This window comes from Myxocyprinus asiaticus, chromosome 17 (genome assembly GCF_019703515.2).
Source record: "Myxocyprinus asiaticus isolate MX2 ecotype Aquarium Trade chromosome 17, UBuf_Myxa_2, whole genome shotgun sequence".
Lineage (NCBI taxonomy): Eukaryota > Metazoa > Chordata > Actinopteri > Cypriniformes > Catostomidae > Myxocyprinus > Myxocyprinus asiaticus.
Genome location: NC_059360.1, coordinates 28,585,525 through 28,607,576, shown reverse-complemented (window position 1 = coordinate 28,607,576; position 22,052 = coordinate 28,585,525). Strand labels below are relative to the sequence as shown.

General features: G+C 38.3%; 1 protein-coding gene across 3 annotated transcripts in view; it reads left to right on the top strand.

The window, feature by feature from the left end:
- The window catches only part of LOC127455283 (tetratricopeptide repeat protein 7B-like), a 61,428-nt gene extending 56,081 nt beyond the window's left edge, over positions 1 to 5,347 (top strand). For all 3 annotated transcript variants that reach the window (XM_051723032.1, XM_051723029.1, XM_051723030.1), the window contains 2 exons: positions 308 to 510; positions 3,608 to 5,347. In XM_051723032.1, coding sequence (XP_051578992.1) covers positions 308 to 510; positions 3,608 to 3,829 — 425 coding nt within the window. In that variant the 3' untranslated portion in view covers positions 3,830 to 5,347. The remainder of the gene's footprint in view (positions 1 to 307; positions 511 to 3,607) is intronic.
- The last annotated feature ends 16,705 nt before the right edge of the window (positions 5,348 to 22,052 follow it).

Below are 22,052 nucleotides of genomic sequence, written 5' to 3'. Positions count from 1 at the left end.
CCCTTGTTGATGATTGTGTTTGTTGGCTGAAACCTGAAGAGGGAAGAGACACCTCCATCATTTGTCTCCAATCAGTCCCCCTCTGTCATCACTTGCTCATTGCTGTTTATGACCTGAATTTGAGAGAAACCATTAGAGCTTTGAGGTGTGATATAAGCCTTAAAGCTTGTTTGAGAATCTCATTTCCTGTTTGACTTCAGATCAGATAATCGTCTATATGATCAGTTACCCCCAACAATAAATCTTTCTATATTTCCTCTTTATCACTCCTTCACGTCTTTATCTCTTATCATCTCTGTCTCTACAGCGGAGGTGTATATTGGAATGGGGAAGGCGGCGGAGGCGACAGCGTGTACACAGGAAGCAGCCAACCTGGTCCCCATGTCCCATAATGTGTTATTTATGAAGGGTCAGGTGGCAGAGCTACGGGGGAACCTGGACGAGGCCAAGCGCTGGTATGAAGAGGCGCTGTCCATCAGTCCCACCCACGTCAAGACCATGCAGAGACTGGTGAGCATGTAAACACACACAGTTTTTTAGCTTACAAAGTGGTAATTACAAGGGTATTATGCTATAAATGTGATTTATTAGGACATTTCTAGTGTTCCCATAATTAAAATCGCCTACTACATATTAAACTATGTTTTTTTGAAAATGTGAAAATGCAGAACGTTTTTTGTGAGGGTTAAGGGATAGAATCTATAGTCCGTACAGTATAAAAATCATTGTCTGTGGAGAGTCCTCATAAGGATAGCTGCACCAGCGTGTGTGTGTGTGACAGTGAGATGGGGGAAAGATAGGAGACCTCCATCCAGTGTTAGTAGATAGCAGACAATGAGTCCAGAATGTATAAGCTTGTCAGAGAGAGAGAGTGTGATAGTGTGTATGTGTGTGTTTGAGTGTGATCACGTTCTGCGGTCTCAGGTTTTGTGTGTGTGTCTCTTAATAGTAAGCAGAAATGTCATGTCTTATAAAAGAACTCCCCTTTAGTTAGACAGCAGCAGCAGTGGGAAGTATTACCCCTGTCTTTGTCAAACTTGTCTTTCTCTCTCTCTCTCTCAGACCTTCTTTTGTGTGTGTGTGTGTCTGTTTATGTGTCTGACACTGTTCTAACAGTAGGAGAGTGGACTCTGTCTGAACCCTTTAAGCAAGATTAAACGCTGCTCATACAAGATCAAAATTAATTACAACCTTGATTATATTTACTGGCATCTGGCATTCCTGCCCATCTTGCTTTGGTTCTTGAGTTAGCAAAGCTTTATTGGCATGATAATTAACATTTGCAATGTTGTGGAAATGTATACATCATTTATAGTACTGAAATAGACAATACAGAAAATTAAAGTGATGTAAATAAATAATTACAGGAAATGAAATGGAAGAAAGAGACAAAATAAAATACAATAGAATAGGAATACAATGTGATAGTATATATTTAGTATGTATGTATCATAATTCGTAAATGTATCCACTCTACTCTATTGCATTCTAACTATAATCTGTTTTTGTTATTTATATATATATATATATATGTGTGTGTGTGTGTGTGTGTTTATGTATGTATGTATGTATGTATGTATGTATGTGTATATATATATATGTGTATATATATATATATATATATATATATATATATATATATATATATATATATATATATATATACACACACACACACCAATCAGCCATAACATTAAAACTACCTGCCTAATATTGTGTAGGTCTCCCTTGGGCCGCCAAAACAGCACCAACCCGCATTTCAGAATAGCATTCTGAGATGCTATTCTTCTCACCACAATTGTACAGAACAGTTATCTGAGTTACCGTAGAATTTATCAGTTCAAACCAGTCTGGCCATTCTCTGTTGACCTCTCTCATCAACAAGGCATTTCCATCCGCAGAACTGCCGCTCCCTGGATGTTTTTTGTTTTTGGCACCATTCGGAGTAAACTCTAGAGACTGTTGTGTGTGAAATTTCCAGGAGATCAGCAGTTACAGAAATACTCAAACCAGCCCATCTGGCACCAAGCGGCAGTTCTGCGGATGGAAACACCTTTTTTTTTAATCCCCTTTTCTCCCAATCTGGAATGCCCAATTCCCACTACTTAGTAGGTCCTCGTGGTGGCGCGGTTACTCACCTCAATCCGGGTGGCAGAGGACAAGTCTCAGTTGCCTCTGCTTCTGAGACCGTCAATCCGCGCATCTTATCACGTGGCTCGTTGTGCATGACACCGCAGAGACTCCGCATGTGGAGGCTCATGCTACTCTCCGCGACCCACGCACAAATTACCACGTGCCCCGTTGAGAGTGAGAACCACTAATCGTGATCACGAGGAGGTTACCCCATGTGACTCTACTCTCCCTTGCAACCAGGCCAATTTGGTTGCTTAGGAGACCTGGCTGGAGTCACTCAGCACACCTTGGATTCGAACTCACGACTCCAGGGGTGGTAGTCAGCATCAATACTCGCTGAGCTACCCAGGCCCCCGGAAACTTCTTGTTGATGAGAGAGGTCAACAGAGAATGGCCAGATTGGTTTGAACTGACAAAGTCTACGGTAACTCAGATAACTGCTCTGTACAATTGTGGTGAGAAGAATAGCATCTCAGAATGCTATTCTGAGATGCAGGTTGGTGCTGTTTTGGTGGCACGAGGAAGACCTACACAATATTAGGTAGGTGGTTTAAATGTTGTGGCTGATAAGTGTGCATATGTATGTATGTGTGTGTGTGTGTGTGTATGTGTATATATATATATATATATATATATATATATATATATATATATATATATATATATATATATGTATATGTGTGTGTGTGTGTGTGTGTGTGTGTATATGTATATGTATAAGGCTGTGAATCGATTAAAAAAAATGTAACTTCATTAATCGCGATAAATCATGGTACATGATACATTACAACATACATTAAATAGATTTAATCATAAATATATTTACTTTATACTTTTTTTCAACAGATTGCAAGAAATTGGTTAGTCATCACTTATTTTATTTATTTAAATATATGTTAAAATGTCCATCGCATGCACTCTCTAAGCGTTTTCAGGCACTGTCAAAAACGATACTCTCCCTTTCATCTGAACCAGTGCGAAGAGATACAGCAGCTTGCCCGCATCTCTCCCACACCTGGCTCACCACTTGAGGGTGATGTCTCTGTTCTTTGTACAGTAAATCCGCTTCTTGTTTATTATGCCTGGGACATAAGACATAGGTAATGAATAAGCATGCACTGCTGTACAAAATCAGTTTCTGTGCTAGGATGTGCAGTTGAGTCGAGCGTGTATTTCATGGAAATTTATATATGCTAATTTTAGCCACAGGAAGTGGGGGAAAACATTAGTAAATTTTCAGGAAGTGAGAAAAACAGAAACTGTATTAATTGCATTAATTTTTGTTGTTGTTAGTACTTTATTGGCATGCTTGTTTTGCATGCAATATTACCAAAGCGTTAGTACACACACAAAAAAAGAGACTTGTGGGAAAAAGGTACCTGTAATAGTAATCAATACAATATACTGTACAATAAAATAGAATAAATAGACAGAACATTCAATTCTGTCTGTCTCTCTTTCTGTATTTCTGTAGGGTCTGATATTGCATCAGTTGCAGAGGTTTAGTCTTGCCGAGAAGATCTTGCGTGATGCGGTGCAGGTGAACAGCACAGCCCATGACGTGTGGAACAGTCTGGGTGAAGTTCTGCAGGCGCAGGGCAACGACGCAGCAGCAACCGAATGCTTCCTCACTGCCCTGGAGCTGGAGGCCAGCTGCCCCATCTTACCCTTCACCATAATACCCCGCAGCCTCTGAGACACTCTTAGCCCTCATTACCAACATAACCTCTGTCCTAGAGTCATGCATGAACTACAGCCCTTACACGCAATGTACACCCTGAAATTCCTCTGCTGTCCTGGAATGCCTTTCTCACCCCTCGTTATGTGCCGAGAGTGAGAGAACTCCGACCAATAGACTTTGCAACGACACACAATACAGCTGTTATCAGTGTGATCTTTTCTTCCCTCTTCCTTCTTTCTCTGCTAGTATTTTCTCTATTTCTTCTTGCTTCTATACACTCAGGTGGTGATGCCCACCCTCAAAACTCCGCCCCCTCCAGAACTCTCATTGGCCTGTGGGCCTTGTCGGTTTCACATTACTGTAAGATTGGACCAATGTGACACCTATACAAGCTGTTGTGAGGGTGAAGCAGGTAATTGATGCAGAGCTGTCATCAAATCATGGTGCTTCCTTTTTCCCAAAACACATCCTGAAATCTACATCCTTGAGATTATTGTACGTGTGTGTTATAAGAATAAGTAATAAAACTGAAACAGAGGCGATCTTTAAAGGATAGTTCACCCAGAAATACAATTCTGGCGTTATACACTCACCCTCATATTGTTCAAAAAACCTGTATGACTGACTTTTTTTTTGTGGAATAGAAAAGAATATGAAAGTAAATGGTGACTAAAGCTGTCAGTGTTCCACAAATTCATACAGGTTTGGAACAACATGAAGGTGAGAAGATGATGACAGAATTTTCATTTTTGGGTGAATCTCTTTAAGTGTGTTTAAGTGTGCCGCATGCGTTTGTGTGGATTTAAGTGGACAGAGTATGTGTTTTGTTTATATGTGGTGATGGCCTGGTGTGTGTGTGTGTGTGTGTGTGTTTACTTTGAATGGAATGCTCTACTGCACACTGTTACAGTTGATCCCACAAGTAATAAAGATTGTGTTTCTATGCTGTTATTCCTGAGGTCAGGTATGTCAACCATGATATGACTCAAAGAGACACATTACATCCCCCTCTAAATCAAACACTGTTTATATACTGTATGTACAAATGAATCGCTTTAAGCAAATGGTATGGATGCCAATAGAACACAACTAATTTAAAAGCAAATGTTTTACCTTGATTCTCTAGTTAAAAGAGAAGAAAAATATAGTTTTGGACATTTCATTTTGTTTATTTTTCCACTTGTATCATGATTCAGAGGTCAGATTTATATTGTTGATTTAACAGAGATGTGTTATATGTTTATTTATCTGTGTCCCGTGGCTGGGTGTTAGACAGATGAAGACATATATTCCGTATGTGTATGATGTGTGTACCTTAGGGAAGAACATGGAGGGTGTTTGACTGTTACAGATGGGCATAATTCTCACAACTCCGATACAGACACTTCCTTCATAACGGTCAGAGGGACTTCACCCATGTGAAAGAAAGATAAATACTGTATATGTGTTCAAGTCTTACCATGTCATGCACAGGGCCAAACACACAACTGGAAAAAGTTGTTTTATGATGTCAATAAATGATTAATTGAAAAAAAGGGGTTATGCTTTTTATGTAGAGACAATACTTGATCCAATTAAGTGTTTATCTTTTTCTGTCATCGGCTTTTTCCTCCCAGGTTTCAATGTTTACTTCAGGACAGCTACGGTTTGATTGTCAGAGATCATATCAACCACCACAAAGTTTTCTCTCTAATATCTGTTTTATGCAACGGTATTAGTTTCCCTTTCGACATGCAGTAATTTAAAACAAAATTGGTGATAGTGAAGTGTTAGCATTCTCTACACAACAACACAGACACATATTCTTGGCCAATGCTTTACAAGCATGCAGTTCCATTGTACTTATGCATTCTTGCGTAACTTTGGTAACAAACCTCCGTTCTCAGGACGCAATAGTTACGTTCAGGTCAACTACATATCTGGTTTAATGGCACAAACCTTTGTATTCACTAGTATAGCACTGATTCTTGAGATAAGGGACAAAACATTTAAAATCGGAGTTTATATTTTTTAATATATTAATTTGAAATTGATATATTTGTAGACAGATGTCTCAGCTAACGAGCCATGTAAGGGAACAGGTTATAATAAAAACGCTTTTTTTCTGAAAATTGACATTTATTCACTTTATAACTTACATCTTAGTGTAATATCTGTCAACTCCATCAGACACACTAAAAGCTTGCTTATTTTAATTTGATCTATCAAACAAGACTGTCTTTAATTATCTAAAAATGGTGTTCAGTAAAGGAATTAAGTGATAAAATACACTTCACACTATTCTGAAAATTCTGACGGAGTTGACAAAATTGAATATTTTTCCAGCTTAATCGTGTGTTGTACACTAGCCATTTTGTTTTTTTCCCTCAGTTAAAGCTGCCTCTACAGCCTAAACTAAAATGCCAAAATTATTCTGCAAGTCATAACAAATTATCTTGCCCGTATCTCTCCCACACCTGGCTCACCACTTGAGGGTGATGTCTCTGTTCTTTGTACAGTAAATCCGCTTCTTGTTTATTATGCCTGAGACATATGACATAGGTAATGAATATGCATGCACTGCACACACACCAATGCATGCACTGCTCTACAAAATAATTTCTGTGCTAGGATGTGCAGTTGAGTCGAGCATGTACTTCATGGAAATTTATATATGCCAATTTTAGCCACAGGAAGTGGGGGAAAACATTAATAATGTTTCAGGAAGTGAAAAAACAGAAACCGCATTAATTGCATTAATTTTTGAAGTTGTTAGTACTTTATTGGCATGCTTGTTTTGCATGCAATATTACCAAAGCGTTAGTACACACACAAAAAAAGAGACTTGTGGGAAAAAGGTACCTGTAATAGTAATCAATACAATATACTGTACAATAAAATAGAATAAATAGACAGAACATTCAATTCTGTCTGTCTCTCTTTCTGTATTTCTGTAGGGTCTGATATTGCATCAGTTGCAGAGGTTTAGTCTTGCTGTTAAGATCTTGCATGATGCGATGCAACATAGGGTATTGTAAGCTGGAGCCATTTTGGTTTTTTCCTCAGTTGAAGCTTCCTCTACAGCCTAAACTAAAATGTCAAAATTATTCCACAAGTCTTAACAGAAATTATCAAAATGGGATGACGGTGTTGACATGTCGAAGCTGTGACCGCAGAGACTTAAAAATTGTTTGTTTGAAATATATAAAAATTACCAGACCATGTGTCCTACTGTTGTATCTACCATGAGCAGGAAGTGGGAAAGGGGTACTCAGAGTTAGAGCTGACCATGACCTTGTCTGATTTATTCAGGATTATAAAAAATAAATCTGAGTTGATGCAAAGTGAGGACACCACTTTGATAGGCAGTTTTTTTATGGAAAATATAATAAAAATGTTACTTTACCTATTGTTTGATATCTTACAGATCACTACCTTTCAGTAGATATTTATATTTATGAATTTGTTGCATTTGTAAACACTTTGGCAGTTTAACATTGTGACATCTTGCTGAGGACAGGTTAATTTACATGTGCTTCCAAGTATAGAGCATGCATTTAGAAGAATAAAAATAATGAAATTATTTAAAAATATAAGTAACAAATACACATTTCCTTTAGATTTAACTTTTTTTTTTTTTTTTAGTATTTTTATTATTATGAATTTCTTGACATAAAGAGGACTTCTGTACATAGGACATGTTTGTCCCTTATCTCAAGAATCAATGATAGAAGAAGACAGTTTGTAACGTGCACTTGTTTTGCATTAAGAATTTCATTCTGACACATTTCAGGATGCAGCAATGAATGAAATTGAGATTGAGTGGCAAGAGACGTTTGCATTCACTTGCACTGAGTATGTTTCAGGCATTATGAATTGCACTCTGGCACATTCGCGAACTCGACGTGTGAAATCAAGCTTGCATAGCTTGAAGCATTTGCCTTCACACACTTGCATAGAGTATGTTTCAGGTCATCTGAATTCCATTCTGACACTTTTCGGAACTCCACGATGTGAAAACCAACTTGAGTGTCAAGATGCGTCTGCATTCACATACTTGCATAGAGTATGTTTCAGGCATTTTGAATTATCCTCTGACACATTTTGGAACTTGAAGTGTGAAATCGAGCTTGTGTGGCTAGAAACATTTGTCTTCACACACTTTTGTAGAGTATGTTTCAGGTCCTCTGAATTCCATTCTGACACCTCTCAACTCCACGATGTGAAAACCAGCTTGAGTGTCAAGATGCGTCTGCATTCACATACTCACGTGGAGTATGTTTCAGGCCTAATAAATTCCATTTTGACACCTTTCGGGACTCAACAACGTGAAATTGAGCTTGAATAGCTAGAAGCTTTTGCGTTCACAGGCTTTTGTAAAGTATGTTTCAGGTTTTCTGAATTCCAATGTGACACCTTTTGAAACTCCACGATGTAAAAACCAGCTTGAGTTTCAAGATGTGTCTGCGTTCACACATTTGCGTAGAGTATGTTTCAGGCATTGCAAATACCGTTTTCACACCTTTCGGAACTCAACAACATGTAAAAATGAGCTTGAATAGCTAGAAAGGTTTTGCATTCACATACTTGCGTAGAGTATGTTTCAGGTCATGTGAATTCTGTTCTGACAATTTTCAGATCTCATCGACATGTGCAATGGAACTAAAGTAGTAAGAAGTGCTTGCTTTTGCATTTACATAATTTTGCAGAGTATGGTTCAGGTCTTAATAATTCTTTTCTGACACTTTTAAAAACTCAATGACATATGAAATCAAGCTTAAGTATCTGTAAGCATTTGCGTTCACATACTTGCATATACAATGTTTTAAACCGGACTTTTTCCGGTTAATTCCTTTTCATCTCTCTCACACACATACTGTACTTCCTCATACACCCTGCTCAGCTAAGCTCATGTATGTTAGATGAGCTGACTGTTTCCCTGACTTGTAGCATGGTTGAATACCTTTAAAAAGCTCTCAAAGATTGATGAAGGTCCAAAAGCTCACAAGCAGAAAGAACAACACTGTAAAGACAGCACCAGGCCAACTGCCTCTGAAGAGCAAATTAATGACATGGCCTATATGTTGCACACCAAACTAGAAACAGAGCAGAAGCAGCACATATTTTTTTTTCAGTGCTCATGTTCACATTTAAGAGTATTTATATTGAAAGCAGATTTTGCACAGAATAGGGCCTCAACTTACTTTTTATAAGGATTAATAAACTAAGGAATAAACGTGGGATGCAGTTACATCGGCTGTTGTTGCAGATAGTTAGATTACACACATTTTTGGGAGTGCGTCCTTTTTGAGAGGAAAGAACTAAACATTTAATAGTTTTAGCTGGTGTTTGAGCAAAGAGATATCGCTATTCAATGCTTGTACATACCGTAATTACTTATTTAATACTATATTATTAAGCTATATTAAGAGTGATCGAGTCAAACCGAGTGATCAAACCATCCTCTGTTGTGCAAAACAACATTCAAAGGCTCATCGTCCTCCCCCTCCCCATTCCACTGAATGATGATGTTTGAAATGCGCAGAGCTTATTGTGTTGGCTGTCACCACATGAAAGAATTCTACAAGACGGATTACATTAGATTACACCAGCATCATGTAAATACGATTTCATGACAATCAATTTTGTAATACTTATCAATAGTTCACTCCTGATAAACATTTAATTTTTTTAATAGAGCAGAGCATTTTCTGCAGCAGAAACACTGCCGGTGTCATGCCGATTTTCGACTCCCTAGTATGGTAATGGTTAGAGGTAATTGTAAGTGTGGTCTTTAGGGATATGGACCAATGACTTCCTACTATGGTTAGGGTTGGGGTGGGCTTTAGGGATAGGGACCAATCAGGGAGCGGGGAATAAGAATCTGGCGGGGAGTCAGATCGGCACAACACCTGTGTAAAAGAACAAGTGTTGTCCTGATGTACTGCATCGGTGCTGCTCACGTGACGCTAGGGGAGAGAAGGATGTGAGGTGGGAAATGTAGAGGGTGAATAATTTAATGCACTTACTAGCCTGCTTCAAACTAATGATGCTTGCAGCTTGCTTCTTTACTGGAAGGGCCACACACCCAGGAGGCTTCTGGGAGGTTTTTGAGAACAGAAAAAGAGCTGCAGAAAGAGTTTGGTTATTATTAAAGAGGTGTGTTTTAGTGTGTTCCAGATTGTTTACGTCCCCAGAGACGTCTTTGGCTCATTCGCGCTGTAGAGAGCCGTAAATTGTAAACAGCCCAGCACAGTCACTCACTGGGTCTTTGATCTGTGTCAGGAGCAAGTTGAACTTTAATGAGCCTTTACTGACAGGATAATTCCTCTGATGTCTGTACATCTGTACGCTACAGCAGTGCTTTTGACTAGTCTTGACCAGTGTATATCTGAGGGCTTTTCTTCTGCTGTTGTAGAGCATCACTGTGCATTAAGAGCAGGCTGAGGGGTTTCATTTATCTGACCATTGAACTGTGTGAATGGTACATACATAGATGTTGAGCTCCCCAAATTAGGCTCACACAATTATGGAATTATTATCATTTTATTTACATTATATGGAATAAACTTGCATTTTAATCATTCATTTGTGGTGCTTGAAGAATAAAAAACATTTAGGCTTACACTGAAGGAGTTACCCAATCTACATCAAGGGATCAGAATATCATAGACACAGAGACTTGGAGGTAGTCTCTTTTGACTTGGGGTAGTCAGCAACCACCCAGAACTCACTTTAATGGGGTTAATTGGGGTTTTACATAGAATGATTCTTTACTCTACTCCAAAGAACCCTTTTAGCCAAAAAGGTTCTATTTAAAAAGTAAGAACCCTTTGGCACAAAAGGGTCCTTTAGGCTAAAAACTTCATTATGTACTTGCATTATTCTAAGTTATATTGTTTTGAAGTCCATTTAATCCTGCAGAAAAATAGAACATTTACAATGTACTTTTACCGTTTTGAGTTTGATATATTTTAAGGATGCATGATAGATCTTTTTAAGATGGTTTATCTCTATTCTTGATTTATAATTCAACAATATATACATAAAATGGCATTTAACAACATCAAACAACTTGAGCGTGTATATTTGCGGATAAATTTCATACCGGCGTCTGCATATAGCACAAATGCACATTTAAGAGTGATCAAAAAACGTGGAAGCTTCCCATTTAAAATTTCAGCGGTCACGGAAAGTCAATTGAGCAGCAAGCCTAAGAGTATCATGACATTAAAGGTGCTTTAAGACATTTTTAAAGATATTTAAGATATTTTTGTCATTCTGGAACTTCCACGAGATGGCTGGTGGACTTCAGGGCACCCACTTCTCTGTGTGGTCGCCCTAGGCAGCTGCCCATGTTGCCCAAGCCTAAATCCGCCACTGCGTAAAATGAACACAAACAAAGATTTTTAGAAGAATATCTCAGCTCTGCAGTTCCATACAATGCAAGTGAATGGGGATCAGGAATGGTGAAAAGTAATCTTTCAGACTCCAGTGGTTTAATCAATGTCTTCTGAAGTGATCCGTATGGTCTTGGGTGACAAACACCAAAATGTAACTCCTTTCTCACTGTACATCTTGACAGCAGTTTCCTTGGTGATCACGATTTCAAGCTGGATTACACTTCCTAATGCTTGACGCATGCGCAGAGCTCTAGTTGGCACTGTAATGTTAAAATATATTGTATAATAACTTTTCATTTGATAAATGTTTTCTTTGTATTGAGCCAAGAGGTTAATGGTGACATTCCGCTGCAATCGTGATATTTTTTCGCTTGATCTTGCATTTGCGTTCTCCTGCATTCAGATGTGTTTGAATGTGAGTGAATGGAGAGTGAAGTGTAGTGTGACCAAGGCTTGACCCTGTTAAATGAGCAAAATAAATTAATTTACTAAGCAATTTTTGGTTATTTATTTTGACCTAACTCCCTGTCATTTATGATTTAACAAGGGTATTATAGCTCTGATCCTGTTATTGATTGGCAGCCAAGCTCAATTCTCACATCAGAGAGCACAGAATCGATAACAGAGACCTTGGGGAGTTTGATTTTTGAGGGTGTGGTCTCATTCTCACATTTCATCGGTGGGAAAGTCTGAGTGCTGCATCCATGGCGATGTTCTGTGAAGGGATATTTCTTCTAAAATGAAGATCCATTTCATCATTATTTGCTCACTCAAACCTGTATGACTTTCTTTCCTCTGTGGAACACAAAAGAAGATTTTAGACAGAATGTTGGCCTCAGTCACCATTCACTTTCATTGTATGAAAAAAGATGCAATTAAATTTGAATTGTTTGAAGCTAATATTCTGCCTAACATCTCCGTTCGAGTTCCACAGAGTAAAGAAAGTCATATGAGTTTGGAACAATATGAGGGTGAGAAAATTGACAGAATTTTCATTTTTGGGGTGAACTGTTCCTCTAACAAACAAATTTCTGTGAAAAATGTCTGATATTTTTGACATATGCAGTTGCTATTCCTGAAAATATGCCCTCTCCTCACATGCCCGCCTACATGTTTGCTTGCGACTATCACAGGGAGGGGTGTTGACATTGCACAAGGACATTTAGTGTTGTTCATGTCCCATCAGCATTAGCCTAACTGATAAAGCATCTATACTTTGCACTGGCTATTAGAGATGTGGGGAAAGTCACTGGATCACAAACTTTCATTCAGACATAGTGTGTGTAAGATGACTCCTCAAGCCGTGACCCTTGCTGTCTCACAGTGCATGCATAGACTCAGAGTGTTGATAGCAACGTGTCGTCTATCATCAGCAGATTAGTGTGTGTGTGAGTGATAGAGCCATAGAAATGTTGCTCATTGTTTTGTAAACGTGACAGTTCTTGGTGTTGGCATCACACACTGGGCTTTCTCAGAGGTCGTGACCCTTTGCTAAGTTCAGGGGATCTGCAGTCTCTGCGATCTTGGGTTACTGTTTGGATCAGTAGCAGAGTTCCAGCCAGGCCTAACTGAATCTCTCTCCAAAGACATTGGATACCCTAAAGGTGAAATGCAACCTGATCTCATAGTAAAAATGTTACTATAACTAAATTTGAGCAAAATCACTTTTACATGCCTTGTTATCGCTGCAGTCTTCACTAAATTACGTGGTTGCTTTAGTTGTTGCGTTTTTCATCTCACATTTGCTTTTATGACATGGTAAGGTTTAGGTATCGGATTTAGGTTAGGGATGTCTGTTTTGTTCACCTCATATTTGCTTTTATCACACTACTGTTAAGGTTTAGATGTAGCATTTAAGTTAGGGACGTCGGTTTTGTTAATTTCAAAATAGAAAAAATATAATCTCGCATTTGCTTTTTATGACACCATTGGTTATGTTTCTGGTAAAGGTCTAAGGTTAGGGAGGTACATTTTATTCATTTAAAACTCCATAGAGCATTAACCTTAAAAACCTCATCTTTTTGGGAAAACATTAAACTCTCTTTTAGCGCCCCTCAGTGGATATTTCACCTTGAAACTGCATTGATATGTGTAATAGAGCTGTTCTAGTTCGCCTTGGGTTCACTCTGGATTTTTCTATGGGTTTTTATAATGGGGTTTCTGAACTTATGAGTAAAATAAGGTCTGTGGTAAACATTACTTGACAATATGTGGACGTTTTGTTCTACAACATCAATTACACACTTTCATACCTAATTATTTCTTTATTTTTATTTTTTCAGTATGGCTTTAAATTCATGTTTGATATGTGACTATGTGTAATCTATGTTGTGGAACAAAATGTCCAAGTATCGGTGAATTCTCTTCCAGATTTTTGGACTATAAGCTGAACAGCTCTATGAACCACATAATATCATTTTGTTAAAACGTTGCCACAGTCATGTCATTTTCATGAGATCAGGCTGGTGAAATGTGTAATATCTGTGATAATAACCATTGTAACTGACATTACTACTACATTCTAACTACTAATACACTATTACATGTAATCACATAGTTATAGCATGTGAATTCAACATTTGTAACCTCTTTTGGAAATGTGGCCTGGTGTGTAGTGCATATGATCTGACATGGTTGTGCTAATACCATTATGCAATGCAAATTATATATATTTGCATATATCTCAATATTTTTAATATAATATGGACATATTGATTATATACTTAAAATCAACAACTTTAGATAGTTTTATGTTTTTCCATCATTTTTAATTTTATTACATCATTCACAATGCTTCGTGGGAATATTTCAGCTCTGTAGGTCCATACAATGCAAGTTAATGTGTACCAACATTCTGAAGCAACAAAATGCACATAAAGGCAGCATAAAAGTAATCCATGTGACTCCAGTGGTTAAATCCATATCTTCAGAAATGCTATAAGTGTGGGTGAGAAACAGATCAATATTTAAGTAATTTTTTACTATAAATTGTCCTCCCTACCCAGTAGGTGGTGATATGCACAAAGAATGCGAATCACCAAAAACAAAAGAAGAAGAATGTGAAAGTGAAAGTGGAGACTGATAGTAAAAAAATAATAATATCGCTTTTGAAGAGATGTATTTAACCACTGGAGTCTTATGGATTACTTTTGTGCTGCCTTTACCCCTATGTGCTTTTTCTAGCTTCAAGATGTTGGTACCCATTCACTTGCATTGTATGGACCTACAGAGCTGAAATATTCTTCTAAAAATATTTGTGTTCAGCAGAAGAATGAAAGTAATACACATCTGGGATGGCATGAGGGTGAGTTAATGATGATAGCATTTTCATTTTTTGGTGAACTCATTACACCTTTGTGTTTTTCTCCAATTTGCAAATCCTTTTTTTTTTTTTTTTTTTTTCTGACATCTAAAACTTGTGTAATTTCTCTCATTAATACAGACCAGCTTGAAATACATGCACACACAAGTTTCAGAGGAGTTTAAGCAGTCTGAATAACTTGAGTTGTTGTGTCAGCCATTTTGGTGAGCTGATCTGATCTGAATAGTTGTGTCATTCTGAAATGGACATGTCTAACTCGAAAGCCTTTCAACACACACACACACACACACACACGTTGGTGCGGCTATTCTTATGAGGACTCTCCATAGACATAATGATTTTTATACTGTACGAACTATAGATTATATCCCCTAACCCAACCCCTAAACCTAACCCTCACAAAAAAACGTTCTGCATTTTTACATTTTCAAATAAACATTGTTTATTATGTTGTTTCAGCGATTTGAATTATGAGGACACTAGAAATGTCCTCATAAATCACATTTATAGCATAATACCCTTGTAATTACCAGTTTGTATCCTAAAAAAAATTCCTCGTAAAACACCCAAACCCGCCCACACACACACACACACATCTACGGTTGTTCCACTCTGAAGCTACTCAGGACTGCTGACACAAGGTGGTACAAGTTATGTATTTCCTACAGGGTTGTCCAGTCTGTAGCAAACTGTTACAGTAGGACAAACTGTCCTATCAGCACATCCTTCCCACACACACACACACACACACACTCAGCACTACCACAGTCATAGAAACACAAACACGCTGTTGAATGCATTACTTGTTAAATATATTCCTTAAATACAGTGCTGCCTAAAAATAATTTAAACACTTAAGTTCCACTTCAAAATGAATTTGATTGTATTAAAACCAAAATATCAAACCGACTGGTATCTGCAAACAAATGATGCTACAGAAATAACCTCACTTTTTTGCTATTACTTTTAACCAGCTGCTCCCGAGGTTATTTTTAGTGGATGTGTGGAATCAGTTCCCCTCAAGTTCACACAAGTGTCCTAACAGAGTAACCACAGGTGTATTTCATCAAACATGGACATGTTCCACAAACTTCGACAACTGGAAATTGTCCAAAAGTGTCTTAATTTGAACAATAGATTGTGGCTTAAGTGTTCAAATACTTTTGGGTGCCACTGTATTTGATATATTTTCATTTGTTCATACATCTATTGAAACCTTCCATCCATCCATCCATGCCTTGCCTGAAAGCGTGGGAGGAAAAGGAACAGATGGAAAGTGGGGATAGAGACGGACATTGCAGGAACACCCGGTGAGAGAGAGAGAGGGAGAGAGAGGGGATTATGGGAAGGACTCACTGTAATGTGTTGTAAAAAAAAAAAAAAAGAGAAAAAAACGTAATTAACTTTATTTATAGTGCTTATAACATTGGAGATTGTCTCCGTGATGCTTTTCAAAGTGGCAGGACCAAAACCCCAAGTGAGCAACCAAACAAAGAAATGCGCTTACACTAACACAATAATATGTCCTGGCAAGGGCTGTTGGAGCTGTTAATGGAGAGAATAGATCAAGGAGACATCATACTGTAGCCCTGAGAGACAGTAAGACTCCAGGGAAAAATGGTGAACAGATCGCGAATCGAGTGTTGAAATTCATCTAACAGAAGATCTGTATCACAGCATGTATACGAGTTAATCATGTTCTGAGTAGTAAAATATATCACAATCATTTGGTTTTTTAACAGAGACTGCAAAAAGGACTTTTCTATAGTGTCCTAAACGTTTTTTAAATCTTGAAACAATTTATTTGTAGAGATGGTTCACCCAAAAATTTAAATTCTGTAATCATTTGCTCACCTTTATGTTGTTCCAAAGCCTTATTTAAAAAAAAAAAAATTCTGTAACACAAAAGGAGAAGTTAGGCTAAATGACTTGGTCATTCTTTTCCATGTGAAATTGAATCAGGAAATGTGCTATCATTGTCCTATAAATGACAAAAATGTGACTTTGAAAATATAATATGACTTCAGAACACTTGAAATATAGTGATTAGACTACTTTCATAGTGTTATTTATTTATTACTTTTTCTTTCATTTTAGGAGCGCAACCTCGAGTCCTTGTCCTCATTTACTTTTATTGTGAGCAAAAGAGTAGCCAGGACATTCACTAAACGTCGCCTTTTGTGTTTCACAGAAGAAAGAAAGACATACTGGCTTGCGATCTGTTTTAAATGTGGATGCATTTTACATGATTATTCAACAACAGCTATTATTACTCTATATACTGTATGTGTATGTATCATGAACTGCGAACCCACTTTGTGACACCTGATAGCACGTTGTTTGTGTGGATGTGTTCGGTTTCTCATGTTACTGTAATGCAAGCCTGTGATCTTTCAGTGGCCAATGTGTGTGTGTGTGTGTGTGTGTGTGTGTGAAATATTAATGCAGCTTTTCACTTCAGCATCATTTAACCCCACGGAGTGCCTGTCAATCAATAAGCATCACACCTTCCTCCACCCTTCCTTAGAATTATCTCACTATCTTCCATGGTGCGGCAGGGACTCTCTCTCTCACACACACACACACACACACAGGCGTGAGGTGGAACAGTTCGATGGGTGCATTCTAAAACAGCCCGCTCATTACTCACTCATATCTCATTCCCTCCTGCTGTGCATTTTTCTTCCCCTGTATGGGCTTTCCCACCTCCAAAGCACACACACACACACACACACACACACTCCTGCTGGCTTTGAGTCTTCCCCAGATGACTCTGGAATTCTGCCAAATGCTCATACACTGCACAATGTCTGGTCATTCAACCCTAGCAATGCTCTGTGGAGTTTGAACTAATGAGTGTGTGAGCTTGATAGAGAGAAAACAAGAATTCTCATTATATTGGACACTCAGAAGCATGAAGAACCAAAAATAGCCTTAACAAATTATTTACTGTGGGTTTGGGAGATATTGTGTTTTGTGTTGACATGAAATCTTTATAAGGATAAATATATGAGCAGCAAGGTGACATTTATACAAAAGATTTACTTTGCTTGGGGTTTTATTTTATCTGAGTTTAAGACTTTTCAAGAGATTTATAGTCCTTTGTTTGTTTAATTTTCTAGATGCCAAAAATAGAACAGAAATCTTGAAGTTCTCTCAAGAAATCTCTAGAATTTTTGGCCATAACAAGACCTACTACAACATATACTGAATACATAAGTGAATTAATATATATATATATATTAACATCACAAAAGTATCAACAATGATTTAATAATTTAAATAATGACCTAAACAAAACTGATCAATTTATTTCAACATTAATGTTATAGACATTATTTCCACATTAATATTATAACATTACTCAGTTAATTTTTTTTAAATTCATTACTAACTCATTCTCCTTATAGAAAGTAAATGTGAATAACTCAGACACACACACAAAACAGAACAATTCGAACATGAAATTCCAAAGCAAATATAGTCAATACAACCCATGTATGTGTTCAAATTCTGCAGAAATCTGCAGGCACAGATTCTGTTTGTGCCTGCCAATTACTGATAATCCCTTTAAACTATCTGAGTTAATCAGAGTGTTAACAGATGACAAAAGCTCCCGATACATAACATTCCTTGTTGTAATGTGAGCTGTTACAAGCGTGTGACACAGGCTCTTGCCTCTCTTCTGCACATGACTCTGTCCAGCTGGAGAGTGCTTAAGATTTTAAAGGAATATTCCGTGTTCAATATAAGTTACGCTCAATCGACAGAACTTTTGGCATAATTACCACAAAAAAACAATTTCGACTTGCCCCTCCTTTTCTTTAAAAAAAAGCAAAAATCTGGGTTACAGTGAGGCACTTACAATGGAAGTGAATGGGGCCAATTCATTAACATTAAATACTCACTGCTTTAAAATTATAGCCACAAGATGTAAACAATATGCATGTTAACTATTTTAGTGTGATGAAATAATTTACCAAACGTTTTTGTGTAAAGTTATATACAATTTTACAACTTCGCTGCCATGACGATGCAACGCCGTAAACCCTAAAACGGCATTAAAATTACGATTTAAACAACTTTACAATTCAAATAATACACAAGTTTTAACAGAAGAATTAATGTAAATGCTTTTATAAAATTATTAGCTTAGCATTTCTGCCTTTAAACCCTCCAAAGATTGCCCCCATTCACTTCCATTGTAAGTGCCTCACTGTGACCTTGATTTTTTCTTCTTTTTTTTTTCTTTTTTTTTTTAAAGAAAAGTCTAAATAGATTTTTGTGGTAATCAATGTTATTGCACAAATGCTGTCGGTTGAGCTTTACTTGTATAGAACCTGAAATATTACTTTAATGGGAGTGACAGTTTGCACTAAGTGTATAAAGCACCTGCCACACAGCACGGCTATTTGCGATCCAATAGTCAAGTAGAAACACACAAATTGAAGGGAGGAGAAGAATTTCTAGAAAATATATTCTTAAATATTGATTTCTTTCTCACTCACACTTATCATATTGCTTCTGAAGATATTGATTTAACCACTGGAGTCATATGGATTACTTTTATGCTGCCTATATGTGATTTTTGGAGCGTTAAAATTTTGATCGGTGGATGGACTTAGCAGTATTTAGGGGCACAGTCAGTGTTCAGGTTGATACAACTGGTAATGTATCACAACAGAGCATGCACGCATTAACAATTACTACAGAATTCATTAACAAAATATTCTTCATACATGACAAATGATGAGAGAATTTGAATTTTTGGGTGAACTATTCCTTTAATTTTTGTAAGGGAAGGTTAGGGTGAGGTTTATTGGTAGGGGTTGGTGTAGGGTTTCTGTGGGACTCTTAGTAAACACAGTAAACATGCAGCAGTGATGCCACTATACTGTATGTTAGTATTTAATTAGGGATGCAAATAGTGTCTGCCACTATTTGAACCAGGATGCATATACAATGAAAAAAATGCTGCCCCTAATTAGAGTTAAGCATTTCATTTAAATAAAGCAAATGCAAAAAAATACACAATGTATTTAAATTACTCTACCACAATGTAAAGCAATCTAAGGAGAATCTGATCAAAATACATAGGTTCTAGTAGAATGCTGCACTAAACTTGTAAAGCATCCAGTGCTCATTCGCCACAGCACAGCGCGCGCATGAAGAAAGTGAGTGATGGAGGCGAGCCGTTTTGGACGGATCAGCATGAAAGTTACCTTACGACTCAGTACACCTGACACTGCATGCTAGTGCATATGGGGAGTTGTTCTTCCACACGACCTAGTTGAAACCTCTACAATAATGCCAATATTATAATATTGGCTATGGTGTTTGAGCCCTGCCCTTTTAGGCATGAAGCTGTCCACTATAAAAGCAGGTGCACAAACACCATTCCTCAGAATTTTCTTCCTTCAAGACAGTGATTCATCTCTCATCTAGAAGCTCTCTACTGCTTCGCCGTCGACTACACGAGTCAGTGGGTGGAAGCTTCACAGCAACGAGAAGACTCTCCGCTCCCCTGCAGTGTTCAAAATCAAAAGTAACAGTCAGACATTGTGGCCACCAGCTGCATTAAGTACTGCAGTGAATCTCCTCCTCATGGACTGCACCAGAATTGCCAGTTTTTGCTGTGAGATGTTACCCCACTCTTCCACCAAGGCACTTGCAAGTTCCCGGACATTTCTGGGGGGAATGGCCCTAGCCCTCACCCTCTGATCCAACAGGTCCCAGACGTGCTCAATGGGATTGAGATCCAGGCTCTTCGCTGGTCATGGCAGAACACTGACATTCCTGTCTTGCAGGAAATCACGCACAGAATGAGCAGCATGGCTGGTGGCATTGTCATGCTGGAGGGACTTGTCAGGATGAGCCTGCAGGAAGGGTACCACATGACTCATCAGTGAAGAGCATTTTTTGCCAGTCCTGTCTGGTCCAGCGAAGGTGGGTTTGTGCCCATAGGCGACGTTGTTGCTGGTGATGTCTGGTAAGGACCTGCCTTACAACAGGCCTACAAGGCCTCAGTCCAGCCTCTCTCAGCCTATTGCGGACAGTCTGATCACTGATGGAGGGATTGTGCGTTCCTGGTGTAACTCAGGCAGTTGTTGTTGCCATCCTGTACCTGTCCCGCAGGTGTGATATTCGGATGTACTGATCCTGTGCAGGTGTTGGTACACGTGGTCTGCCACTGCCATCAGCTGTCCTTCCTGTCTCCCTGTAGTTCTGTCTTAGGCGTCTCACAATACAGACATTGCAATTTATTGCTCTGGCCACATCTGCAGTCCTCATACCTCCATGCAGCATGCCTAATGCACGTTCACGCAGATGAGCAGGGACCCTGTGCATCTTTCTTTTGGTGTTTATCAGAGTAAGTAGAAAGGTCTCTTTAGTGTCCTAAGTTTTTATAACTGTGACCTTAATTGCCTACCGTCTGTAAGCTGTTAGTGTCTTAATGACCGTTCCACAGGTGTATGTTCATTAATTGTTTATATACATTTACATTTATGCATTTAGCAGACACTTTTATCCAAAGCGATTTACAGTGCACTTATTACAGGGACAATCCCCCTGGAGCAACCTGGAGTTAAGTGCCTTGCTCAAGGACACAATTGTGGTGGCTGTAGGGATTGGCTGTGGCTGTGGGGATACCACCTATGTGCTTTAGCCCACTACACCACCGCCACACCACACATGTTTATGGTTCATCGAACAAACATGGAAAACATTGTTTAAACCCTTTACAATAAAGATCTGTAAAGTTATTTTTTATTTTTACAAAATTATCTTTAAAATACAGTGTCCTGAAAAAGGGACGTTTCTTTTTTTGCTGAGTTTATATGACGGCCAAAAGTTTGGAATAATGTACAGATTTAATGGTTTCTGAAGGAAATTAGTACTTTCATTCACCAAAGTGGCATTCAACTGATCACAAAGTATAGTCAGGACATTACTGATGTAAAAAACAGCACCATCACTATTTGAAAAAAGTCATTTTTGATCAAATCTAGACAGGCCCCATTTCCAGCAGCCATCACTCCAATACCTTATCCTTGAGTATTCATGCTAAATTGCTAATTTGGTACTAGAAAATCACTTGCTATTATTTCAAACACTGCTGAAAGCTATTTGGTTTGTTAAATGAAGCTTAAAATGGATCATGGGGATGAAAACTGTTATCAGCAATAGAATTGCTGAGCGCTATGTCACGACTCAGCAACAATCACAGGCTATGAGACATTTTATGCCAAACCGGAGCAGTACTTCATCACAACCGGCTCGCTCCCGCTCTGTCTCGGTCCAGCACCCGGCTAAAAACCCAAGCCACTGGTAAAGCCATGCAAGCCATGGGCCAAATGAAGGCAGCCGCCTCAGCGCTTTTCCCTAGCCAGTAAATCTCCTTTTTAGGACTTCATGCATGCACACCTCATGAACGAGTGCGTACAGACCATTCTTCGGTGTCTGTTTCAGTTCAAATTGAAAAAGTCATTTCATTTTCCTGTGCATTGCGGAAAATTGCCACTGCCTGGCAGCT